This window comes from Passer montanus, unplaced genomic scaffold (genome assembly GCF_014805655.1).
Source record: "Passer montanus isolate IOZ18808 unplaced genomic scaffold, ASM1480565v1 scaffold41, whole genome shotgun sequence".
Lineage (NCBI taxonomy): Eukaryota > Metazoa > Chordata > Aves > Passeriformes > Passeridae > Passer > Passer montanus.
In genome coordinates this window covers 4,923,599-4,943,312 of record NW_024368930.1, presented here as the reverse complement: position 1 = coordinate 4,943,312, position 19,714 = coordinate 4,923,599, and the positions used below count along the sequence as shown (strand labels likewise).

The window sequence follows — 19,714 nt, the reverse complement described above, 5'->3', positions numbered from 1 at the left end:
CCAAAATAGCCCTTTTTTTTTTCCTTCCCCCATTTATTGCCCATAACGGCAGTAGGGAGCATGGTGAAAACCCTGTGTAGCTGGGCAGGCTCTGGAAGTGGTTTGATATCAGACCTCTGCCAGGACTGGGCTGGCATGCCCAGCATCAGCCCACCAGGCTGGAGTTTGTACAGGGAAATAGTTTCCATTACAGAATACAGAAGATTTTTACCTCTCCTTGCCTGGCTAGTGGCTCTCTGTGCCCTCAACCCCACAAATGTTCACCCATGGCGTCCCCCAGTGTGCCCACATGGCTGGGTCCTGAGTCACCCGCTGCTCCCACCCATGGCACAACTCCTGGAGAACGTCCCGAGGTCAGACCCTCACCCCTGCAAGATGCTGAGCCCTCCTAGGTCTGTGTATCCCCCTTGGGCTGGAAGTCCTTGTTCTTTGGGCAAAGTTAAAGCCCCCAGAGCCCCCTGCATAAAGCAAACGTGGAAAGCAGTTTGGCCATCTGCAAAAAAAAATTATGTGGTCTGTCCCTCACAGGGTATTCCTGTGCTCACTGGGCCTGCCATGTCAGCCTGAGGATTTCCTGACTGCTCTGCAACTTGGAGTTTCTGCTAAATCCACCTGGAAGGAAAATGAATTTTAAAGAATTTAGGTCCAAATCACGCAAGCATTTTTAGGAGGTACAAATTACCCATCTGAGGGGGTCACACGTAGCGGCTGGCATTTTGTACACTTTAAATATTGTACAAAAAGGGCTGATTTGTGTAGCCATTTTTGGCTGGTGAGAGGCTGGAGGAATGGCTGAGACTGAAGCATCCCAGTACAAAGGATCTGTAGGGGACAGCAAACAACAACCTCTGCAGGACACCTTCTATTTCCCATGCCAGTGAAATCCTTGTGGGCTAAGGAAGAAAACAGGATCTCAGTGCAAGAGGGGGAAAAATCAAATACTTTCCCCCACCTCTATCACAGCCCCCCTTGCTGATAGCCACAGCCACATGCATTTAACAGGAGATAAATATTTTTGGCAGTCCCTGCTGTTTATTTAACCCTTTTGAGACACAGACCTCTGGCATCCCCTTACTCTTCCAGGCACAAAACCCGTCTGTCCCTGCCTGGCTGAGCTGGGCCAGCTCAGTCCTTGCCCACAGCCTCTCTCTGCACAGGATCTCCCCCAGCCCTGGCCGTGTCCATCACAGCCCTGCCTTTGGAATCAGCCTGGCCTCAGCTGCAGGAGGTACCTGAGCTTTGTCCCTGGGCAGGGACCAGCCCGTCCCTTGGGGAGTGGGTAGGAGAGGGCTGGGGGTAGAATGAAGGGATACAGACCTGGGAATGTGGACTTGGGAATGTGTCGGCAATGGACACCAGGGGATGCAGGAGATGCAGGCCCTGCTGGTGCCCTCCTGCCCATCTCCCTCATTCACGGGCAGGGGAAGCAGCTCCTGTGGCCCCGAGCATTTTGTGCTTGGTTTGGGAACTGGGAGCAGAGCCGGGGAGCAGCCCGATGTCACCCATCGGGGCTGAAGGACTGAAATACTCAAAGGATTTCCCTTTACAGCGGGTGGCTCGGCACGGGGGGATCGGAGGGGCCGGTGCCGGGGGCGGGGGGTCGCGGGCAGAGCCCGGCGCGGTCACCGCCTCGGCTCCGTTCGGAGCTCATCACCCTGCCCGGCATCCCCGAGGGCGGGGGGCTGCGAAACACCTCCGAGCCCCGGGGGAGGATGCTGCAGCCCGGAGGAAGCAGAGGAAGGAAAGGGGACATCATTAATTGTCGCCTCCAGGCGCACTGAGGGGAAAGGTAACCGAAGTTTCCACGCTCGGGCTGAGCCCGGCTGCCCTGCCCGGTGCAGCAGGAGCGGGGACGTTTCTGCCCTTCTCTCTCCACTTGTCTTTTCTTTTATTTTTTTTTTCCCCTTGGCTTTTCCGTGGGGGAAGGGGGAGCTAAAAGCCCCCTCCGGGACGGCGCAGGACGCTCCCACGCGTCCTGCCCGCGCAGGACTCACAAATCAGCCGGAGCAGGATTAGGGCCGAGGGGCCGGGGCGCCGGGCAGTCTGTCCCGGCCCGGGGGAGCCTCACCTGGAGGGGTCAGGGCTCCCTCGGGGCCGTGTCGAGCCGCACCGGTCCCTCTGGAGTTCAGCCGGAGTCAAGCTGTGCCTGGACGGGCGGTGAGGGGGTACGGGGAGCCTTTAGGAAGAGGTCGGTCCTTTTCCAAACCCCTCAAAATAAGTGGTCGAGCCCCCGGGAAGAGCGGAGCCGGGTCGGGCTCAGCCCGTCGAACGGACCGTGGGCCCGGCAAGGGCTCAGGGCTCGGCAGGCACCGCCGGGGTCCCTGTCCCGAGAGGCATTCCCGCTGTGCCACCTCGCAACGGGGATGGCGGAGAGGGACCGGGGCTGCCGGGCACCACCCTCACCCGTGCTGTGTTACGGTTTTTGTATCCAGTCCTCTCCGTGAGCTCGGCAGCGGTGTGCGGCCGCCACATCGGGGTGTCCCGGGTGGGGCAGCGAGCCCCGGGAGAGCCCCGGTGTCCCCGTGTCCCCCAGCCCGGGGTGACTTCCCCGGTGCGAGGGCTGCGGACAGGGCATCGCCGCTGCCACCGCCGCCACGCTGGCACCTTCCCTCGCACTTCACACAGAGCATCGCCCACCCGGGCCTTCCTCACAGGGAAGGACCCCCGGGCCCCCTGAGTGCCCCCTTTACCCAAAATCCTACAAATATCCCATACCCACGCCACACGCAGTCCTCACGCGTGGGCGACACCAGCACGTCCCGGTGCCCAGCGGGACTGGGATGCGGTGCTGGAACTTTCAGTGTCGCAGCACCTGCCCAGAGCCGCTCCGCGCCCGCGGGCGCTGCTGGCGCGGCCGCGGGAGGAGCCGCTCCTTGGACCCGCCGCGGCCTCGGCAGCCCCGACAGCACCGGAGGAGAAACTGCGTTGAAAAACTAGTTAAAAAAATATGTATTAAACAGAAAACCCCAACAGCTGGATGGATCTGACCACAGACACGCCACAGGTCCGCGGGCAGGTTTTCGCGCACGGTGGTTTCCTCACCGGGTACATCCCTCCGAATTTAGCAGCGCCTCTTTTATTTCAACGTTTTCACATTTATTTGAACGCCTGAAGCGATCGGAGAGGGCAATTCGTACGTATTTTAAAAAAATTATATATAATAAATTACAGTTAAGTAACATCTTGAAATTTTGAAAACTGGAAACCCACGCGAAACGAAACGAAGAAAGCTCCAGCGGTGGCTCAGCCACAGCAAGGAAGGGTTTGGGGCTGGTTTTCTGTAGGTACGGTTTATCCGTGCCGCCGCGGGGCTGGGGCTTCCCGGGTTTTAATTTTCTTTTTCTATAGCATTTTCACATTTTAAAAAATTTATTTTTCTGACTTTTAAAAAATATCATTTTCCCTCCCTTATTTTTCTCCTTTTAAAAATTCTGGTTTGTTTTTTCTTTGTTTCTTTGGGGGGAATTAGTTGTTTTGGTTTTGTTTCCTCCTTTTGCTCTGCGGGCACAGGGACTCAGGGATACCCTGCGAGCCGTGAACGGCCGCTTTCGCGAGCAAATAAATACATCTCCAGCCAGTTGCATTGCATTATTCCGAGGGAAATAGCTGGCATTCCTGCACCAGTTTATTTTGGAGCTGAAATTTCCCACCCTTCCCGCAGCGCTGCTCCCTGCGGAGGCGAGGCTGGACGGGCTCCCCCGGGCGCCGGGACCCAGGGGCGGGCAGCGTTACCGGAGGGCTCCCGGGGCCGAGCGGGGCCCGATCCACTCGGCAGAGGCCTGCGGGTGACAAAATTCTGTCTGGGGATGGAGCGAGCGGCGGGCGAGATTGGCCGAGTTTTTTTTCCCTGTTTCTCTGGGGAGGAGATAGAGGCACGGCGACTTTGTGCAAAAGCGCAGTAATTCCGGGGAACAAATCCCGGTAACGATGGGATTATTTCCTCGCTGGCCGGTACCGGAGGAGAGTTAAATCGGCTGAATTACCCGGGGTAAGAGGGCTGCTGGGACTAAGAGCTCCTTCCCCTCTGAGCGCCGACGGAGAACAACGGGGAGAGGGGGTTTTTTGTCCCCGAGGAACAACTGGGAGAGAGTTTTTGTTTTCCCCAAGGAGCAACAGGGAGAGGGTTTTTTTGTCCCAGGGCAGAGCGACCCGGCCAGGGGTCTGCAGGGAGGAGCACCCTTCTCTCGGCTGCTTCCCCCGGGAAGAGCAGAGCCCCGGGAAGCGGAGCAGCCCCGACGGGACGGCGCGGGGCCGGAGCTGCTGTCCGAACGTGGCAAAGCCGCGCTGAGCCGGGACGGGCGGGCTGCCAGCATCGCCGCATCCTCGGCGGGCCCGCGGGCCGCTTGAGAAAGTCAGGGCGGGCCGGGGGCAGGCTGAGACGCCCCTTCCCCGTAAGGATGGGGTTTGTGTCGAAACAGAACCGGAGCGCTCGCTCGGAGCAGAAAACCACCCGCTCTCACCCTCGGCTAGCAGATCCCCGCCGGGAAGTTTTCGGTGCGTCCCGGGGGCGGGGGGGACATCACCTCCAGATGGGGTGTGGGAGCGAACCCCAAAAACGCAGCCGGCAAAGGAGGGAGCCACCCCCCAGCCCTCCCCGGGGGCGGGCGGACCCCTCGAGCCCGCGGCGGGCCCGGGGCGCTCCGGGGGCCGCATCCTGCCCCCGCTCCGCCCGGCCCCGCGCCAGGGGGAGGCTGCGGGCGCGTCCCCCCCGCCGGCAGCGGAGCCGCCGGGACTTGTCCCGTCCCCCCCTGCCGGGAGGCGCCCAATCCCGGCCGGGACCGGGGCTGCCCCGCCGGCCGTCACGTGGGCCGGCCCGCACCGGGGCCGCCTAAAGAGCCGGAGCCAGGGCCAGAGCCGCCACTTCCCCGCCGGGCGCAGCCAGGGACGCACCCGCGGGACACCGGGAGGCGACAGCGGGGGGAGGGCAGCCCCTCTCTTCCAGGGGGTCCTGCTGGTTTGGTGGTTTTTTTTATCCTGCTTCCCTCGTGAACTTCATTGTATTTTTTTTTTTTAATTATTACTTTTGTGTTGCTGGGATTTCCCTGGATGGTCTGAGCGCAGCTCCATGCCCCCACGGCCATGCCCGGCTCCGCTGTCGGCACGCTGCCATGTGAGTACCTGTGCGGGAGGAGCGGGATGCTCTAGCGGGGTTCGGGGCTGCAGCCCTCCGTCCGCACGGAGAGGCCTGCCGGAGGAATACTGCGCTTTTTAACAGGAAAGCGGCAGCGCTGGTGGCTGGGGGACAACGGGGATGCTCCCGATCCTGGATCTCTGCCCAGATCCGCCGGGACCCCGCTCCCCCAGGGAGCCCCAGGGGCCGCAGCGGCCGCGGTCTCGCCAACAAGGCCCCGAGCTGCGCTCCAGGGCCTGCTTTGGGGAAAGAAAAAAAAAAAAAAAGGACGGGAAGGGAAATATTATTGGGAAAAAAATTTAATTGTTGGAGTGTTTTTCCGGCTCGTTGGAGGTGCCCAGGCGGGCGGCGGGGAGGGTGAAGGTGCCGGAGGGATCGCTGCCCGTTCCAAGGAGGTTATTCCTCTCCGTGGCTCAGAGGAAAGTTTAAAGGAAAACAAAACAAAGCGGGGAAAAAATTACAAATTTCAGCCCCTGCTTGAGGCAGGGGAGAGGCGTTTTCGGCGGGGGAAAGGCCGTCGGGTGCCCGGTGTGTGCGGGGTCTCAGCCCGCTGCTCTCGCTTCTCCTGCAGGTTCCTGTGAGTGAGCCCCTGGGCACCGCCGGGCCGCAGCCGGCCGGGCCCTGAGCAGCCGCCGCCGCCGAGGACGGAACATGTATCAGGGTCTGGCCCTCACCCCCAACCATGGCCAGTCGGCTTATTCCCACGACTCCAGCAACTTCCTCCACTCGTCGGCCGGCTCGCCCGTCTACGTGCCCACCACCCGGGTGCCCTCCGTCCTGCAGACGCTGCCCTACCTGCAAGGCTGCGAGCCGCACCAGAGCCACCTCGGCAACGCCCCGGGCTGGGGGCAGAGCGGCGGCGAGGCCGCAGCTTTCAACGCCGGCAGCCCCCACCCTCCGTCGGGCTTCTCGTACTCGCACAGCCCGCCGGGCAGCAGCCCCTCGGGCCGCGACGGCGCCTACCAGGGGCCCCTGCTGCTGGGCGGCGGGGGCCGGGAGCAGTACGGCAACGCCTTGGTGCGCTCCGTTAACGGGTCCTACTCCAGCCCCTACCCCGCCTACGTGACCCCCGAGATACCGCCTTCCTGGACGGCCGGACACTTTGAGAGCAGCGTGCTGCACAGCCTGCAGACGAGGCAGGCGGCCTTGCCCGGCCGCAGGTCCACTTTCGGTAGGTGGCCGCCGCCCTTCAGCGACGTCTCGGGGTGCTCGGTGGGAGCCATCCCCATCCCCATCCCCATCCCATATCCCGTCCCAATCCTACACCCCATCCCAATCCCATACCTCATCCCAGTCCCATAACCCATCCCAATCCTATACCCTATCCCAATCCTACATCCCATCCCAATCCTACACCCTATCCCAATCCTATACCCCATCCCAGGCGAGGCCGCAGCTTTCAACGCCGGCAGCCCCCACCCTCCGTCGGGCTTCTCGTACTCGCACAGCCCGCCGGGCAGCAGCCCCTCGGGCCGCGACGGCGCCTACCAGGGGCCCCTGCTGCTGGGCGGCGGGGGCCGGGAGCAGTACGGCAACGCCTTGGTGCGCTCCGTTAACGGGTCCTACTCCAGCCCCTACCCCGCCTACGTGACCCCCGAGATACCGCCTTCCTGGACGGCCGGACACTTTGAGAGCAGCGTGCTGCACAGCCTGCAGACGAGGCAGGCGGCCTTGCCCGGCCGCAGGTCCACTTTCGGTAGGTGGCCGCCGCCCTTCAGCGACGTCTCGGGGTGCTGGGTGGGAGCCATCCCCATCCCATATCCCGTCCCAATCCTATACCCCATCCCAATCCTATACCCCATCCCAATCACACACCCCATCCCAATCCTACACCCCATCCCAATCCCATACCTCATCCCAGTCCCATAACCCATCCCAATCCTATACCCTATCCCAATCCTACATCCCATCCCAATCCTACACCCTATCCCAATCCTATACCCCATCCCAATCACACACCCCATCCCAGTTCCTTACCCCATATCCCATCCCGATCCCACCCTCATCCCCTCTCCGTGTCGGTGGCCCGGCCCCGGGATGAGCTGTCCCGCTGGCATTCCCGACGGGAGAGGAGAGGGTGATTTTATCCAGGGATGGGGAGATGGTCCGGGAATGGGATATGTGCGGCTGACCCCGGACAGAGGTGGGACAAGGGAGGGGGGTGCGTGTGTGACAAGAAGGGCAAAGACCACGTTTCAAAGCAGAGCAATTCCCCCGCAGGACGGAGAAGCAGAGGCCGTTCAACTCCTTCCCTCCCCACCCCACCGCCACCCCCGCGATATCTCCTTCCCACAATATCGACTTTGTGCCTGTGCTTCAATACTTACCCTTGTGTTTAAATTAGCGGGGCAGATTTATAGCTCCCTCCCTTTTAAGTAATTTATTGTGGTAAATTAGTTTATATTTGAACAGACTCTCGGTCTCCTCATTTGCCTTCGCCCAAACAGGTCCGCAGCTGCATTGCTCTGCGGCCTTTGGGGAGACACCGAAAGGCGCTCAGGCGTTGAACAATAAACTTCAATTCCTTTGCGCCCTCACCGAGAATCCCCTTAAACCAAGCTCTGAGCAAATAAAGTTTCGGGCTTGATTTAACAGGACTCTTCGTGCGCGGGGTTTATAACCCCGGGGCACTCCACCAGCCTCCTCCGGCTGTGGTTTGCAAAGTCCTTTAAAAGCCACTTCAAGATCTCAGCCGCGTTATCATCTTTACTGCGGTGAACCGAATTATCTTATCTTCACCCCAAGAACAAAGTTAGAGCAGGGCAGCAGCCCCCTCCCCACCGAGCTCCCTCCCCGGCTCGGCTTTTCCTGCCACGCCGGAGGTGCTGGGCAGCGGTTTCTTCCAGGGTTTTCTCTTTGTGAAAATCCTTTGCATTGTGCGGGAAAAGATCGTCCTGCTCAGGGAGTGGATGCGTCCGAAATCTTTTCAGCACTTTGAATTCGGTGCTTTAGGATCCAGGATAGCGGCTGCCGTCCTCTCTGCCGTTTATTTTTGCTCTTGAATAGTGTAAACTCTCTCAAGTAGCCTAAACTATTCTTCTTTCCCCCCCGCCCCCCGTTTTTTTTTAATTCAGTTAATTACTGCAATATTTTTTTTACCTTTTCTCTTTACGCGTTATTTCTATTTTCCATTTCCCTCCTTTTAAAAAGTTTTGCTCTTTTTCCTTTTTTTTTCCATTGCATCATTATTAATCCGATCGAAGATTTTTTTAAAAGAATTTAAAATATATATTTCCTCTAAAGAAAAGGACAAGAATAATAAGTTCCTTTTTAAAAAGAGGGGGAAAAAAGCGGTCGGAACAAAAGGACCGATTCTCGATTGAGAGCTGTCCCAATTTCGCTCCGTTTCGCTTCGTTTGCCGCTGAGCCGTGCTCGGGGCAGGGATGGACCGCGGACGGTGCTCTGCGGCTCCTTCCCTGGACTTTTTTTTCCCCGAAAAAGTGAGGAAGAGCCTCTCTAGCAGGAACTGGCACCGCGGGCAGGCGGTGATGCTCTCCTGGGGAGCCCGGGATGCCCGCGGCTGCCAGCCCGGCATCTCTCGGCAGGCAGCTCAGAGCTTTCCCCGGCCGGGCCGCCCCCCCGGCCAGAGGCTGGGTGTGTTTCGTGATGGAAATCAGGAAAGTCGCCCCATTTTGCCCCGTCTCCCATTTATTTTTGCACCCCGGGATAACATCGCACTGTCCCGCTGATGACCCTGCGCCTCCCCAACCCAAGGAGCCCCCAGCCCCGTCCAGTGCCTTTCGGGGAAGGAATGGGGGAATAGGCGGTCTTTGGACAAAATAATAAAAGTTTAAGGTGTGGAGGAAATAAAAGGTTTGGGTCACACTCTTAGGGTGGAGGTAAAAGCGGACAGGACAGGGATTTCCCCTAGTATTGGGGCACAGAGGATTGGAGACCTTTTCCCGCTGCGTCCCCGGGGCCATCCCGAGCGCTGGGGATGGCTCCTGACCCTCGCACCGCCGCTGTTTGTTCCAGAGTACCTGGAGGAGTTCCCCGGGGACGGCCGGGAATGCGTGAACTGCGGAGCCATGTCCACCCCGCTCTGGAGGAAGGACGGCACCGGGCACTACCTGTGCAACGCCTGCGGGCTCTACCACAAAATGAACGGCATCAACCGGCCGCTCAAGCCGCAGAAGAGGCTGGTAAGAGAGGGAGACCGCGCCGGGATCCCCTGCTCCAGCCGGGGCTGGCTGGAGGGCAGGGGCTGGGGGGCTGCCACCGTGGCTGTTGGGGTCTCTGTACTTGTGTTAGGCTCTGTTTGACCCCCTGTCCCCGCACAGATTAAATGCCAGGACACTCGTGTTGCAGCACAGAACCCGCTGGGGTCAGGGGGAGTGGGATGAAGGCAGAGGGATTTCTGCCTGGCATGAGTGGTGGGCAGTGGAGACAGGGCTGAAGGCACTGGAGGGGTCCCAGGGTGGCACCAGAGCCAAGCAGGAACAATCACTCTGTGGTCGGGACCCTGCAGGCTTCCCCTAGCTCTGTTCCTGCAGTGGATGTTTTGCTTTGTATTCTATATTATTATTATTATTATTATTATTATTACTACTACTACTACTATTACTATTATTATTACTATTACTACTATTACTATTACCATTACTATTACTATTATTATTACCATTGCTATTACTATTACCATTATTGCTATTATCGTTATTATTGCTATTATTATTATTTCCTAGTTCTCCATGCAGGCAGACACAGTCTAGGCAGAGCAGTTGAACAGGGGGCAGGGCTGGTCCCGAGCTGGCCCAGTGGGTTTTTTGTGGCTGCTCACAATGGGAGCAGGATGGGGCCCTGCTCCCCGCTGCCTTCACCCTCCTGCCTAAAGGGAAAACTTGGGGTTTGGCAGTTCCCAGTTTCCCTGCTGGTTAAAGCATTAATTCCCTCTGTCAATGTGGTATTGGGCTTCCTCCAATTGGGATCCTGTGGTGAGAGAGGAAAGGCACATCCTTTTTTATTTTTTTTTGTGGAGTCGCTTTGGGATGTTTAAATTTGGTGGTAACAGTTTTGGTTTTAGAGCTTGTCATCAGACGCCGTCATTACAAACAGGATGTTTGTTGGAACTGTTCTGGGGAACAGCTGGGAGCTCCTTGGGCTTTCACTAGGGGTGTATTCCTGCAGTTATTTTTTGATATTGCAAAACAAATTATTAGCAATAACCCAAAAGTGACAAGATCCTGTGTATGAAAATCAGTCAGGAAAAAAGTTGAGATTGAGCAAGATGTTTCATTCTTATTCCGACCCTCGGAAATGTAACTCTGGATTTGCACAATGAAATGAGTAGTAGCTCCATGGAAAATACCCCTGTTTTGTTCATCACATTAAAGTCAAGGCATTTTTGTGTAACATTCAGTATTATCCAGCAGGATTTGCCTGTCTCTCCAAAACCCTTCTGTCTCCTTAAATGTGGTGACATTAAATCTGAATCCCGCTCGCTGCTGTGCTGCAAATCTCAGAGTTGTGCTGCTGATTTCTTCAGGGCAAACACGACCCGTGCATACAGGGAGGTGCAGACCAGCTCAAACCCAACTCTGCATTTCAGACTGCCATCCAAATGTGTCGCTGGATGAAATTCTAGGGGATTTTTGAGCAGATTTTCCCTGAGGGAATTGGAGACATCTCGCTGCTATTCCATATTTTATTTCAGCACATGGGAAGAGACACAGCCGTGCATTGCCTGCCCCTGCCTGAGCCTCATTTATAGCACCCATCAGGCATTTCAACAAACATTTCAACAAAGTTTTCTGATAGAAAACGCTTGTTTGCAGAATTAAGACCATTTCCCAGCGATGAGCAAATATAGTTGGGAATTACCAAAGTACTTCCAAACTTTTTTATTATTTTGGCAATAAATGCAACAATGATAAAGCTTAAATGAAGGAGCTGATTCTTGTTCAGGGGAAGCATTTTGCTAGGGTTGAAATACTTGAGGGGATTTTGGTTTATGGATTAGAAAAGGGGCTGCAATTTTGACTTTCCGTTCTGACATTTTGAAACCTCGGGTTTTCCCGAGGATGTGAAATGTCTTCTGCAGCGAGTTCTGCCCTTTTGGAAGAAGAGGGACCTACTGGTGATGGGCAAGAGGGTGCCAGCTCTGGGAGCAGAGCAGTGAATGCAGTGACTCTATGGCTGTAGAAACAGTGAAATCCATTTTCTCGTTGCAATGAAATGCAGACACAGGAAAAAAAAAGTTGCTTTCATCCTTTACGTTACGACCTTTGTTCTTTGCGTAGACACTGCTCTGGGAGTTATCCTGACTTCTGCTTTCACAAAGCAAAGTCCCCAGAAGAGGACACAGCATGGCCCAGATAACACTGGGGGAATGATGTCCTCAGCTCAGCCTGCTCCTGCACCGGAGGGGGAGAGCAGCAGTTATGTAGTTTCCACTTCATTTTTTGTTTCTTTTTCTTTTTGAGATAAGGGCAACATCCTCTACGCAGCAGGGACAGCCACTCTGCTCCAGCCCTGTGGTTTAAAAGGCTATGGCTCTCAGCAGAAAGGGTTTGTGTTAGAGGAGGATGGAGGCAACACTTTATTTTAGGCAGGACCTTTTCTAGCCAAAGTTTCTTGCTGTGGTTCACAAAATGATATGTTGGACCTAGTCTGATGATCCAGATCACCTTTAAAACCAGGAGCAGCTGGTGAAGGTGAAGGCAATTCCCCTGTTAGGAGAGGTTTGCTCTGCCCAGTGGGGCATGGGGGGCAGATGCAGCTCAGCAGCATTTGTCCTGTGCCCAGCAGCTCCCACACCACCCAGAGCTGAAGGACTAACCTGGAGCTGAATTCTTCCTGCGTGGCTCACAGAATACTTTTTCCACCTCAGCCCAGGAGGAATTTTTTCAGCCTTTTTTGTGGTTTGGAATGCACAGTGGGCTTGGTGACACCTTAGGGGAAGGTGGGATGAGGTGCACCACAGCCCTGGCACAGTCTGACAGGATCCTAGAGCCATCCTACGCTGTTTGCCTTGGTTTTCTTCTGCCCCTCAGTTCTCACTGCTCCCTCATCCCCCGAGGCACAGGCTTGCCCAGAGCTGCAGTAAAAAAGGCAAATCTCAGAGGATGCTGCTGCCTTTGCCTCTCAGCCTCTGGGTTCCCCACTTTCAGGAGTTGAGCCCAGATATCTCAGCACACTTTGCTTTCCTGTAAACCACAGGTCCCCTCGAATCTGTTGGAAATGGGGGCACAAAAACATTGATTAAATCTGAGGCTTCAGTTCCTTTTTTTTTTTTTTCTTGTGAACCTGGTGGTTTCTTTTCCATGTTTGAAAAGGAGGTGAAGCAAAGTCCCTGACAGCTTGGTCTCCCTCAGAAGGACCTTCCCTGCTGGCTTTGAATTTTTTGGGCTCTCCAAGCAGCTCTCACACACAGTTAATTCAATAGGCACCAACTCACCATTCCTTGAGCTTATCAGCAGCACTTGGCTGTCAAGCCAGGTCTGTGAAGAGTTTTTGTTTGAGTGTATGGTGCATTTGTATAAATAAACACTGAGCACAATGTTGAAGTCAACAACTTCCTAACAAGGTCAGAATGGTACAAAGGCAATGGGGTGGAGGCAGGCAGAAATGCATTTTCTTTCAAGAGAATTGCTGGGAAACCAGCAATAATGTATTGTGCCCTCGTCCTTCAGTGAGCAATGGTAGCCTTGACTGTCTCTTGCTAAGCTGGCAGGTTGTGGTGCAGGTTCTCACGGGGTTTCTGAGGTTTAAATTGTGATATTGGTGATGCAGGATGGTTTCTCCTCTCCCTGGCTGTGTGAGGAGGAGCCAGCCTGCAGGGTGACGTTCAGGATGCATGGAGGGCACTTGTCACTGTCCCTGCAGGAAGGCCACGGGCAGGTTGTGACGCAGTGCTGCCAGGGTGGGCAGAGCTCTGGCAGGGCTGGCATTGCCTTTGGGCCACCAGAGCCACAGGTCTCATTGTCACCTCATCTGCAAGCTGCCAACAGAGCATTCTGTGAAACGGGGAGAGCGTGCCCCTCCCTCACCGGGACCTGTGGTGGCCCAGAAAATTTGAGACTTTCCAAAGGGCTTTGCACTGGTCTTCCCCCATCTGCAGGCGAGGACAGATTACAGCAGGCAGTAATCCCAGGGCTGAGTGGCTCCAAATTCCCCTCCGTGCCCACAGCAGGAGTTGGACTTTAGAATCCTTGCATCCTTCAGGTGCTCAGCACCTCCCTCTGCTCCCATGGGAGCCGGGGTCCGTCCTGCTCGCAGGGAAGAGCAGCACAGCCCTGGCAGCTGAAAGGCTCTAAAGGGCACGGTGTAGCTGCCCCAGGATCTTGCTATGACACCATGTCAGGGCCAAAGGTTGCTGTCTCATCCTCTGTGCCAGGCTTGTCAGCTCACGCTTTGGGGTATTATTGTTTTTGCCTGGTTATTTCTTGCAAGCTGAATAATTCCCAAAGTGGTGTCGTTATTTGCAAATTGTTGCTGAGACCTCTTTGCTGAGCAACGAGGGAATCAAACCTAGGGCATGTCACTTGTGCCTCTTGAAATTCAAAGCTGATCTTTATTTGACTGCTAGCCTTGTTAAAACTTTTCATTTTTAATCCCCCTCTTCCCACCTCATTCGTTATATTGCTCAGTCAGGATATCAAGCAATGATGGAAAAATAAACAAACAGGGTGTTCTTTATTGCCTCCATCACCTTTTGTCTGCCTTTGAGCGGATTCAAAACTATTTTTCTGGTGGCTGAAGAACATATTTAGACACCTGAATATAGAGAGCCGGAGATATTACTTATGCCAGAGGTATCTTACACTTATTGAGGACTTTTATTAAAATAGTTTCAATACCTGGTGTTAAAAGGCTCTCCAATGAAATGCCTATTGAGCTGACAAGTCTATATAAAGAGAGATGTGAATTTTCCAGCGCCTTGGAGGGAACCTGTCAGAAATTAGTTTGCTGCTTCTGCCAGAATATTTTCCTTTTCCATTTGGAATTATTAATGCTTAAGAGCCAGCAATCACTGCACTCACAAAATATGTCGTCAATTAACATCTGCAGGGTGTTTCTACAGCCTGTAAGAGAACAGATTATCTGTGAGACTTGAAGAATAACCTCCCAGGTCTCATCATGGACCAGTTCAGTTTGGTTCTGCTCAGTTCAGCCAACTGATTCCACTTGTCATAACCCAGAGATTAATTGGGATGTTTCTAACTTTAGTGGTAGTTCTGAGTGCGGGAAAACAGAAGAGTTCACTCAAAGCATGAGTTTTCTCCATGCATCTAAAGCATGGCATTTTCCATCTCTTTCTCCATCTGAGTGGATGTCCTGGAGGGAAGTTCTCTATGCTCTGAGTCCTGAGCACTTCCAGCAGATTTGTTGGAAGTTGGTGAAATAAGTTGCAAGGATATTTTCCAGGTTTATCAATCTCAAAAAAAACCCAAACAAACAACGACAACAAAAAAACAATCCCAAAAAACCCCTCCAAACAAAAATGAATTTAAAAAACCCAAACCAAACAAACGCTTGCAAATCAGAGTGATCTCATTTGAATGTAATTTCTTTCATCTGAATTTGGCTCTTGCGTGTTTCGCGTTTTCCGGGAATATGGTGTACTTGGAGATTTCATTTTGATATGAAGGGAAACTTCCCAGCTCATCACTCCTGTGTGAGCACTCACGTGTTTGTTTGCATGTTTTCAAGTCTTCCTCGAGACGTGCTGGCCTCTGTTGCACTAACTGCCACACCACCAACACCACGCTGTGGAGAAGGAACGCCGAGGGCGAGCCCGTCTGCAACGCCTGCGGCTTGTACATGAAGCTCCACGGGGTGAGGAGCACGGTCACCCCGGGAGGGGCCCTCTGGGATGTGCCAGCACTGCCCAGCAGGTCTAGGGGATCAGCTCTGGAAGGAGCAGCCTCTAGGCTGAGCCCAGCAGAGCTGTACCACAGTCCCATCCCCTTGAAGAGTTTAAAGTTCAGTCTGCGGGGGTTCTCCAGGGTGAGGCTGAGGCCATGCTGGAATGCTCTCAGCTTGCCCAGAGATGTGGATGCTCCATCCCTGGAAGTGTCCAAGGCCAGGCTGGATGGGCCTTGGAGCAGCCTGGGGTAGCGGAAGGTATCCCCGCCTGTGGCAGAGGAGCTGGAACTACATGATCTTTAAGATCCCTTCCAACCCAAACCATCCTAGGATTCCATGAAATGAAAACTTACCAGGCTCCAGCAGCTGGAGGCTGAAGGTCCCCAAATCCAGACTGAGATAAGGACCATATTTTTTTCTCTGTGTCCTAGTTAAGAATGTGTGAAGGAGGTTGAAGAGCCCACATGGAGGCTGGCTGATAAAATTTACCCACGGAGGATGGGAGCTGTTGGTGACATGTCCACCAACCTAAGAGGAGATCCATCCCTCCATAAAATCTGAAACCTCTTTACCTCATGCCCATTCCCTCTGAGGCCTGTAGGCTCTCAGTCTGTCAGGGTAATTTAATAGGTCCCTGTCACAAAGGTCACCAATAAATCAGGAAAAGAAAAATAGGAAATAAAGGAAAAAACAAAATTTGTGGGAAAGCCTTAGCTGTTAGCCTTATATATCTTCCAGCCAAGGCCTGATGCAGAGAAAAATAGCTCTTAGTGAAGGACAAGGACTTTAGGTGCTTTGCATGAGCTACAGCACAGAAATAGGAGAGCAACACGTGTGGGAAGGAGCTGAATAAAATACAATATTAATTATTTCAAACTTTATGAATGTCAAGGTACCACGACCTCTGGCCATGAAAAAGGAAAGCATCCAGACGAGGAAAAGGAAGCCTAAAAACATTACCAAAGGCAAAGCCTCAACAGGTACAGTGCTGTTATGCTCCATCCTGGGGTCTTGAGCACAGTTCACTTCACAATGTTTCCTCTTCTGCAGGAAATTATGATAATTAGAAAATAATGAGAATTTTTCCTTGGTGATTGCGTTAGATCTGGGGCCTGTATTTCTGCACAGATCTCGTGTGATAGGAAGATGCTCAGTGGGAAATCTCAGTGGTTCTTTTGGGCTGTGGGCACCTGGCTCCAGTGCAGCAGTGCTCATGTGTGAGCAGATTTGGGCTAAATTGAGTAATGGGATCAAAACACTGCCAGGTTGTGAAAGGGTTGCTCCTCCTCCATCAGCATATTGACAGCCTAATATGAAGTGTTTTCTGACACAGGTGTGTTAGAAAGAAAACAGTAGAGTTTTCATGCTGTGAGATGTCATGGTCGCTGTTAAAATATAAACTCCTTTAAGAGCAGATTTGCAGCTACATTGCTTCACTGCCCTCTTCCAATTGTCTTCCAGGATCCACGACCTCGGCCACTAACTCCCCTTCTTCCATTGCCACCTCAGACAGCACGGTCACTTTAAAGTCAGAGCCCAGCACAACCTCACAGTACCCCGGACAAACCATCGTGTCGGTGTCCCAGGTAAGGGACAGGGAGAGGGACAGGGACGGGGCCATCTCCTGCCGGGGTGGGAGATCCACACACCTCCATGGCTGCTGTCCTGGGGGCCTTGATGAGGTGAAGCAATCAATTCATTGCACTGTGGCCACCAGCTGGTGGGCTCCCTAGGCTGAGGAAAGCAGAGAGCATGAACTCCCAGGATGGTGTGGGTAGAAAGGTCTCCAGCCTGTTGGCTTGCCATGGGGTCTTTCATCCTGCTGTGGAGAACTGGGGTGTCCAGTTCAGTGCAGAGCTTCAGTGCAGAGCTGAGGTTAATTCCCACCTCCTATCATGAAAACACAACACTGCTGAGCTAATGAGATCAGCTCAGGGTGGAATCCCCTGTAGTTCCCAAGAAAAGGCACCCTGGGCAGGTGTTACCTGTACCTTTTAGCCCTGAGGTGCTCAGTGACCACAGAGCTGTGATGCAGTCAGAGGCCCCTCTTCTGTCCCAAGCTTTTCTTAGGACCTAGTTGCTATTTCACCTTGGTATAGGAAGAAAAAGGCTCTAAATCCACCAACACATCAAAATTTTGTGGCCCAATGCAATCTTTATGCTGAGTCTAAGCTCTCCCTGAGCTGGACATGTGTGTATGCAGAGGAAGCTCAGCCCCAGAGCCAAGGGCCTGGTGCAGCACTGGTTACACCACATAGAGTGGGGTTTTTGTTTGAAACCAAGAAATCTGGTTTGTGCTGTGCTCTGAAAAAATATGTGCACACCTAAAACTCTCCAAACTGGACATACTTAATCAATGAATAAATGCAGATGGGCCCTGAGATGCCTCCTCTTTGCCTGGCCATTTTACTTGCAAGGACCGTCCTGCCCAGCTCCGGACTGCTCTGAAGGGAATTTTAGCATCAGGGATAACCCCCCCTGTTCACAATCCACCCCAGCCCTGCCTCTACACTACAAAAACAGGCCAGTGGCTAATGGCAGCCTTCCTAACCCCGCTCTGCTTCCCTCCCCGGGGCAGGCACAGAGCCAGTCTGACGAGGCGCTGGCCGGCGGCCACGGCGAGTTCAAGTTCGAGCCCGAGGACTACAGCTTCTCCCCCAGCAGCATGGCCCCGCAGCCCGGGCTGAGCGTGCCCCTCCGGCAGGACTCCTGGTGTGCCCTGGCGCTGGCCTAGGAGCCGCCAGCCCCCAGCAGAAAGCCTCGGGACCAACGTTTATGGCCGTGTGACGGGCAGCAGGAGAAGCTGCCCCGGCCTGCGGCGGGTCCAGCACAGCCACAGGACAGGCTTCTCTTGGAGGATGCCCATGGGAAACGCCAGCTGGATGGGGCTGGGATGACCCCACCGTGGCACCAGGTCCCCAAAAAACTCATCCTTCCCCAGAGAGAGCCAGGGCTGCCTCCCCAAGGCCGGAACCGCCGTTTTCCTGGGGAAAGCCTTCCTCCTCTGAGATGAAACCAGCAAATAAATGCATCCCAGAATCTGTTTATTCGCAGTGATTTCTCCCTCCTATGACTCCACTGTGTGCAATTTATTCCACTTTCCAATAAAAGACTGTAATAACGTGGCACCAAATAACTTAATTTTATTAAAATGTAAGCTACGTGGCCTGCCTTATGTTTTATTGGCCACAACAGGAAGAAAAGAGAGAGGAAAAAAACAATGGTTGTTTTAAACTTTTACTGTTTTATATTAAAAACAATCATCTCTATAGAGTGTTAGCTTCTGAAGCGTTTCGCGTATCAACACTGAGCTGATGAGTCATACATGAAATAAACACGCTGCTCTTCCCTTTCCAGCTCCAAACAAAGAGGTTTTTATTATTATTTTAGGCAGACGACATGACAAAAGTGGTCAAAACCTCCCAATAATAAAAGAATACTAAAATGCTGGGTTTTTCTTTTGTATTTCCTGATTGGTTTTGATGTTGCCAAGTGTGAGCATTGGAAAATCAGAAGATAGTCATCCAAAATTTGAAAGAAAGGCTTGAGGAACTGAAAATTAAGGGGTGTGTTGGAGGTGTAATTGTTTGAATCCAGTTTTGGGGATGTTTTGAGTGGAAGATTTCCAGCTTTCAGCCATGCAGAGCAAATTGCTATTATTTTAATGGAGGCCAGGTAAAAAACAATTTCTTGGAGCTGAGCTGTAGCAAAAAATCTTCAGTGATGCAAAACCCACACCACACTTCCAAAAGCTGGCAACAGCATGTTCATGTATCATCTCAGAAGTGGGAAATGGGGGTCCTATAAGTCCCAAGGAATCTGGGGATGAGGAATAGACCCTACTGAAGGGGAGAGCTGGGTGGGAAATGAGGGGGGAGCAAGGTCATGAAGTTACTTATGGCCTACTTTATTTGTTATTTCTAAATAAAATCCCCAGCCTCGCTGTACAGCTATTTATGGCCAGGAAACTGTCAAGTAATAGTTCCTTTATATAGAAGTTGACCTGTCCAGGGCTTCCTGGAGCAACTCTTCCTCTTGTCAGAAGAGATGGATCGCTTGATTTTTATTATAAACAACAGGCTAAGGAGGATCAGGGAGAGTGAATCTGACATCAAGTCACAACTCAGCTGGGAGGGAGGATGATGCTTTCCACCATGCAACCCTTGCTGGAGGAAAGGAGATGCTCCAGGCACCGGGGAGCACTGGTGCCCTGCAGTGGTCTGTGCAGGCATGGTGAGGGTTTAAGCCACCCTTTTATCAAAGCCCATGGATGGAAACTGTCTTTGGAGGAGTACTTCTTGTGCCTCCAGAGCCTCACTGGCAGCCTGCATGATGCCAAGCTCCAGTGCCAAGGCAAAAGCTGCCATGGGATGGCCTCCCTCCAGTGCCAGGCCCGGTGCTGGCACCCCATGTTTGCAGGGCCAGGCTCTGACCATGGATCCACTTCTCCACCGTTTGTTTTTCCACTCCCCAGACAGCCAACATCCGCAGCAGAGCCAGGCACAGCCAGGCAGCAGATAAGCCAGCAGCACGGGGTACACCATCCCAAATCCAGCCCCGAGTGTGCCTCTGGGAGCCAGGGAAATGGGTGATGTGGCCTGAGCTCAGGTGACCTGCCAGCGCCCAGGGTGACGTGTCAAGGCACAGGCTGGCAAGAGGAAGCAGAGCCTGGGTAATGAGCAGAGCTCCCAGGCATCTCCCCAAACCCCAAACTTTGCAGGCAGGAAAAAAAAAAGGCAGCACAGCACAAGTCATGGCAGGATGATTTCTATGGA

General features: G+C 53.7%; 1 protein-coding gene across 5 annotated transcripts; it reads left to right on the top strand.

The window, feature by feature from the left end:
• The first annotated feature begins 1,152 nt into the window (after positions 1 to 1,152).
• Positions 1,153 to 18,208, top strand: GATA5 (GATA binding protein 5). Of its 5 annotated transcripts, none has more exons than XM_039719408.1 (9): positions 1,153 to 1,228; positions 5,062 to 5,110; positions 5,703 to 5,990; positions 6,516 to 6,827; positions 9,108 to 9,274; positions 14,784 to 14,909; positions 15,832 to 15,919; positions 16,401 to 16,525; positions 17,518 to 18,208. In XM_039719408.1, the coding sequence occupies exons 3-9, from the start codon at positions 5,783 to 5,785 to the stop codon at positions 17,671 to 17,673; spliced, it is 1,182 nt and encodes a 393-aa protein (XP_039575342.1). In that variant the 5' UTR covers positions 1,153 to 1,228; positions 5,062 to 5,110; positions 5,703 to 5,782; the 3' UTR covers positions 17,674 to 18,208. The 5 variants fall into 5 exon arrangements, with proteins under 5 accessions (XP_039575342.1, XP_039575341.1, XP_039575339.1 ...); XM_039719407.1 differs by lacking the exon at positions 1,153 to 1,228 and adding an exon at positions 1,673 to 1,789; XM_039719405.1 differs by lacking the exon at positions 1,153 to 1,228 and adding an exon at positions 3,694 to 3,988.
• Positions 18,209 to 19,714: the final 1,506 nt, after the last annotated feature.

Excerpts from the sequence above, each read along its gene's own strand:
- GATA5 (XM_039719408.1), top strand. The coding sequence starts at position 5,783 with ATGTATCAGGGTCTGGCCCTCACCCCCAACCATGGCCAGTCGGCTTAT. Across the intron at positions 9,275-14,783 it reads TCAAGCCGCAGAAGAGGCTG|TCTTCCTCGAGACGTGCTGG; the intron begins GTAAGAGAGGGA and ends CATGTTTTCAAG. Across the intron at positions 15,920-16,400 it reads CAAAGGCAAAGCCTCAACAG|GATCCACGACCTCGGCCACT; the intron begins GTACAGTGCTGT and ends ATTGTCTTCCAG.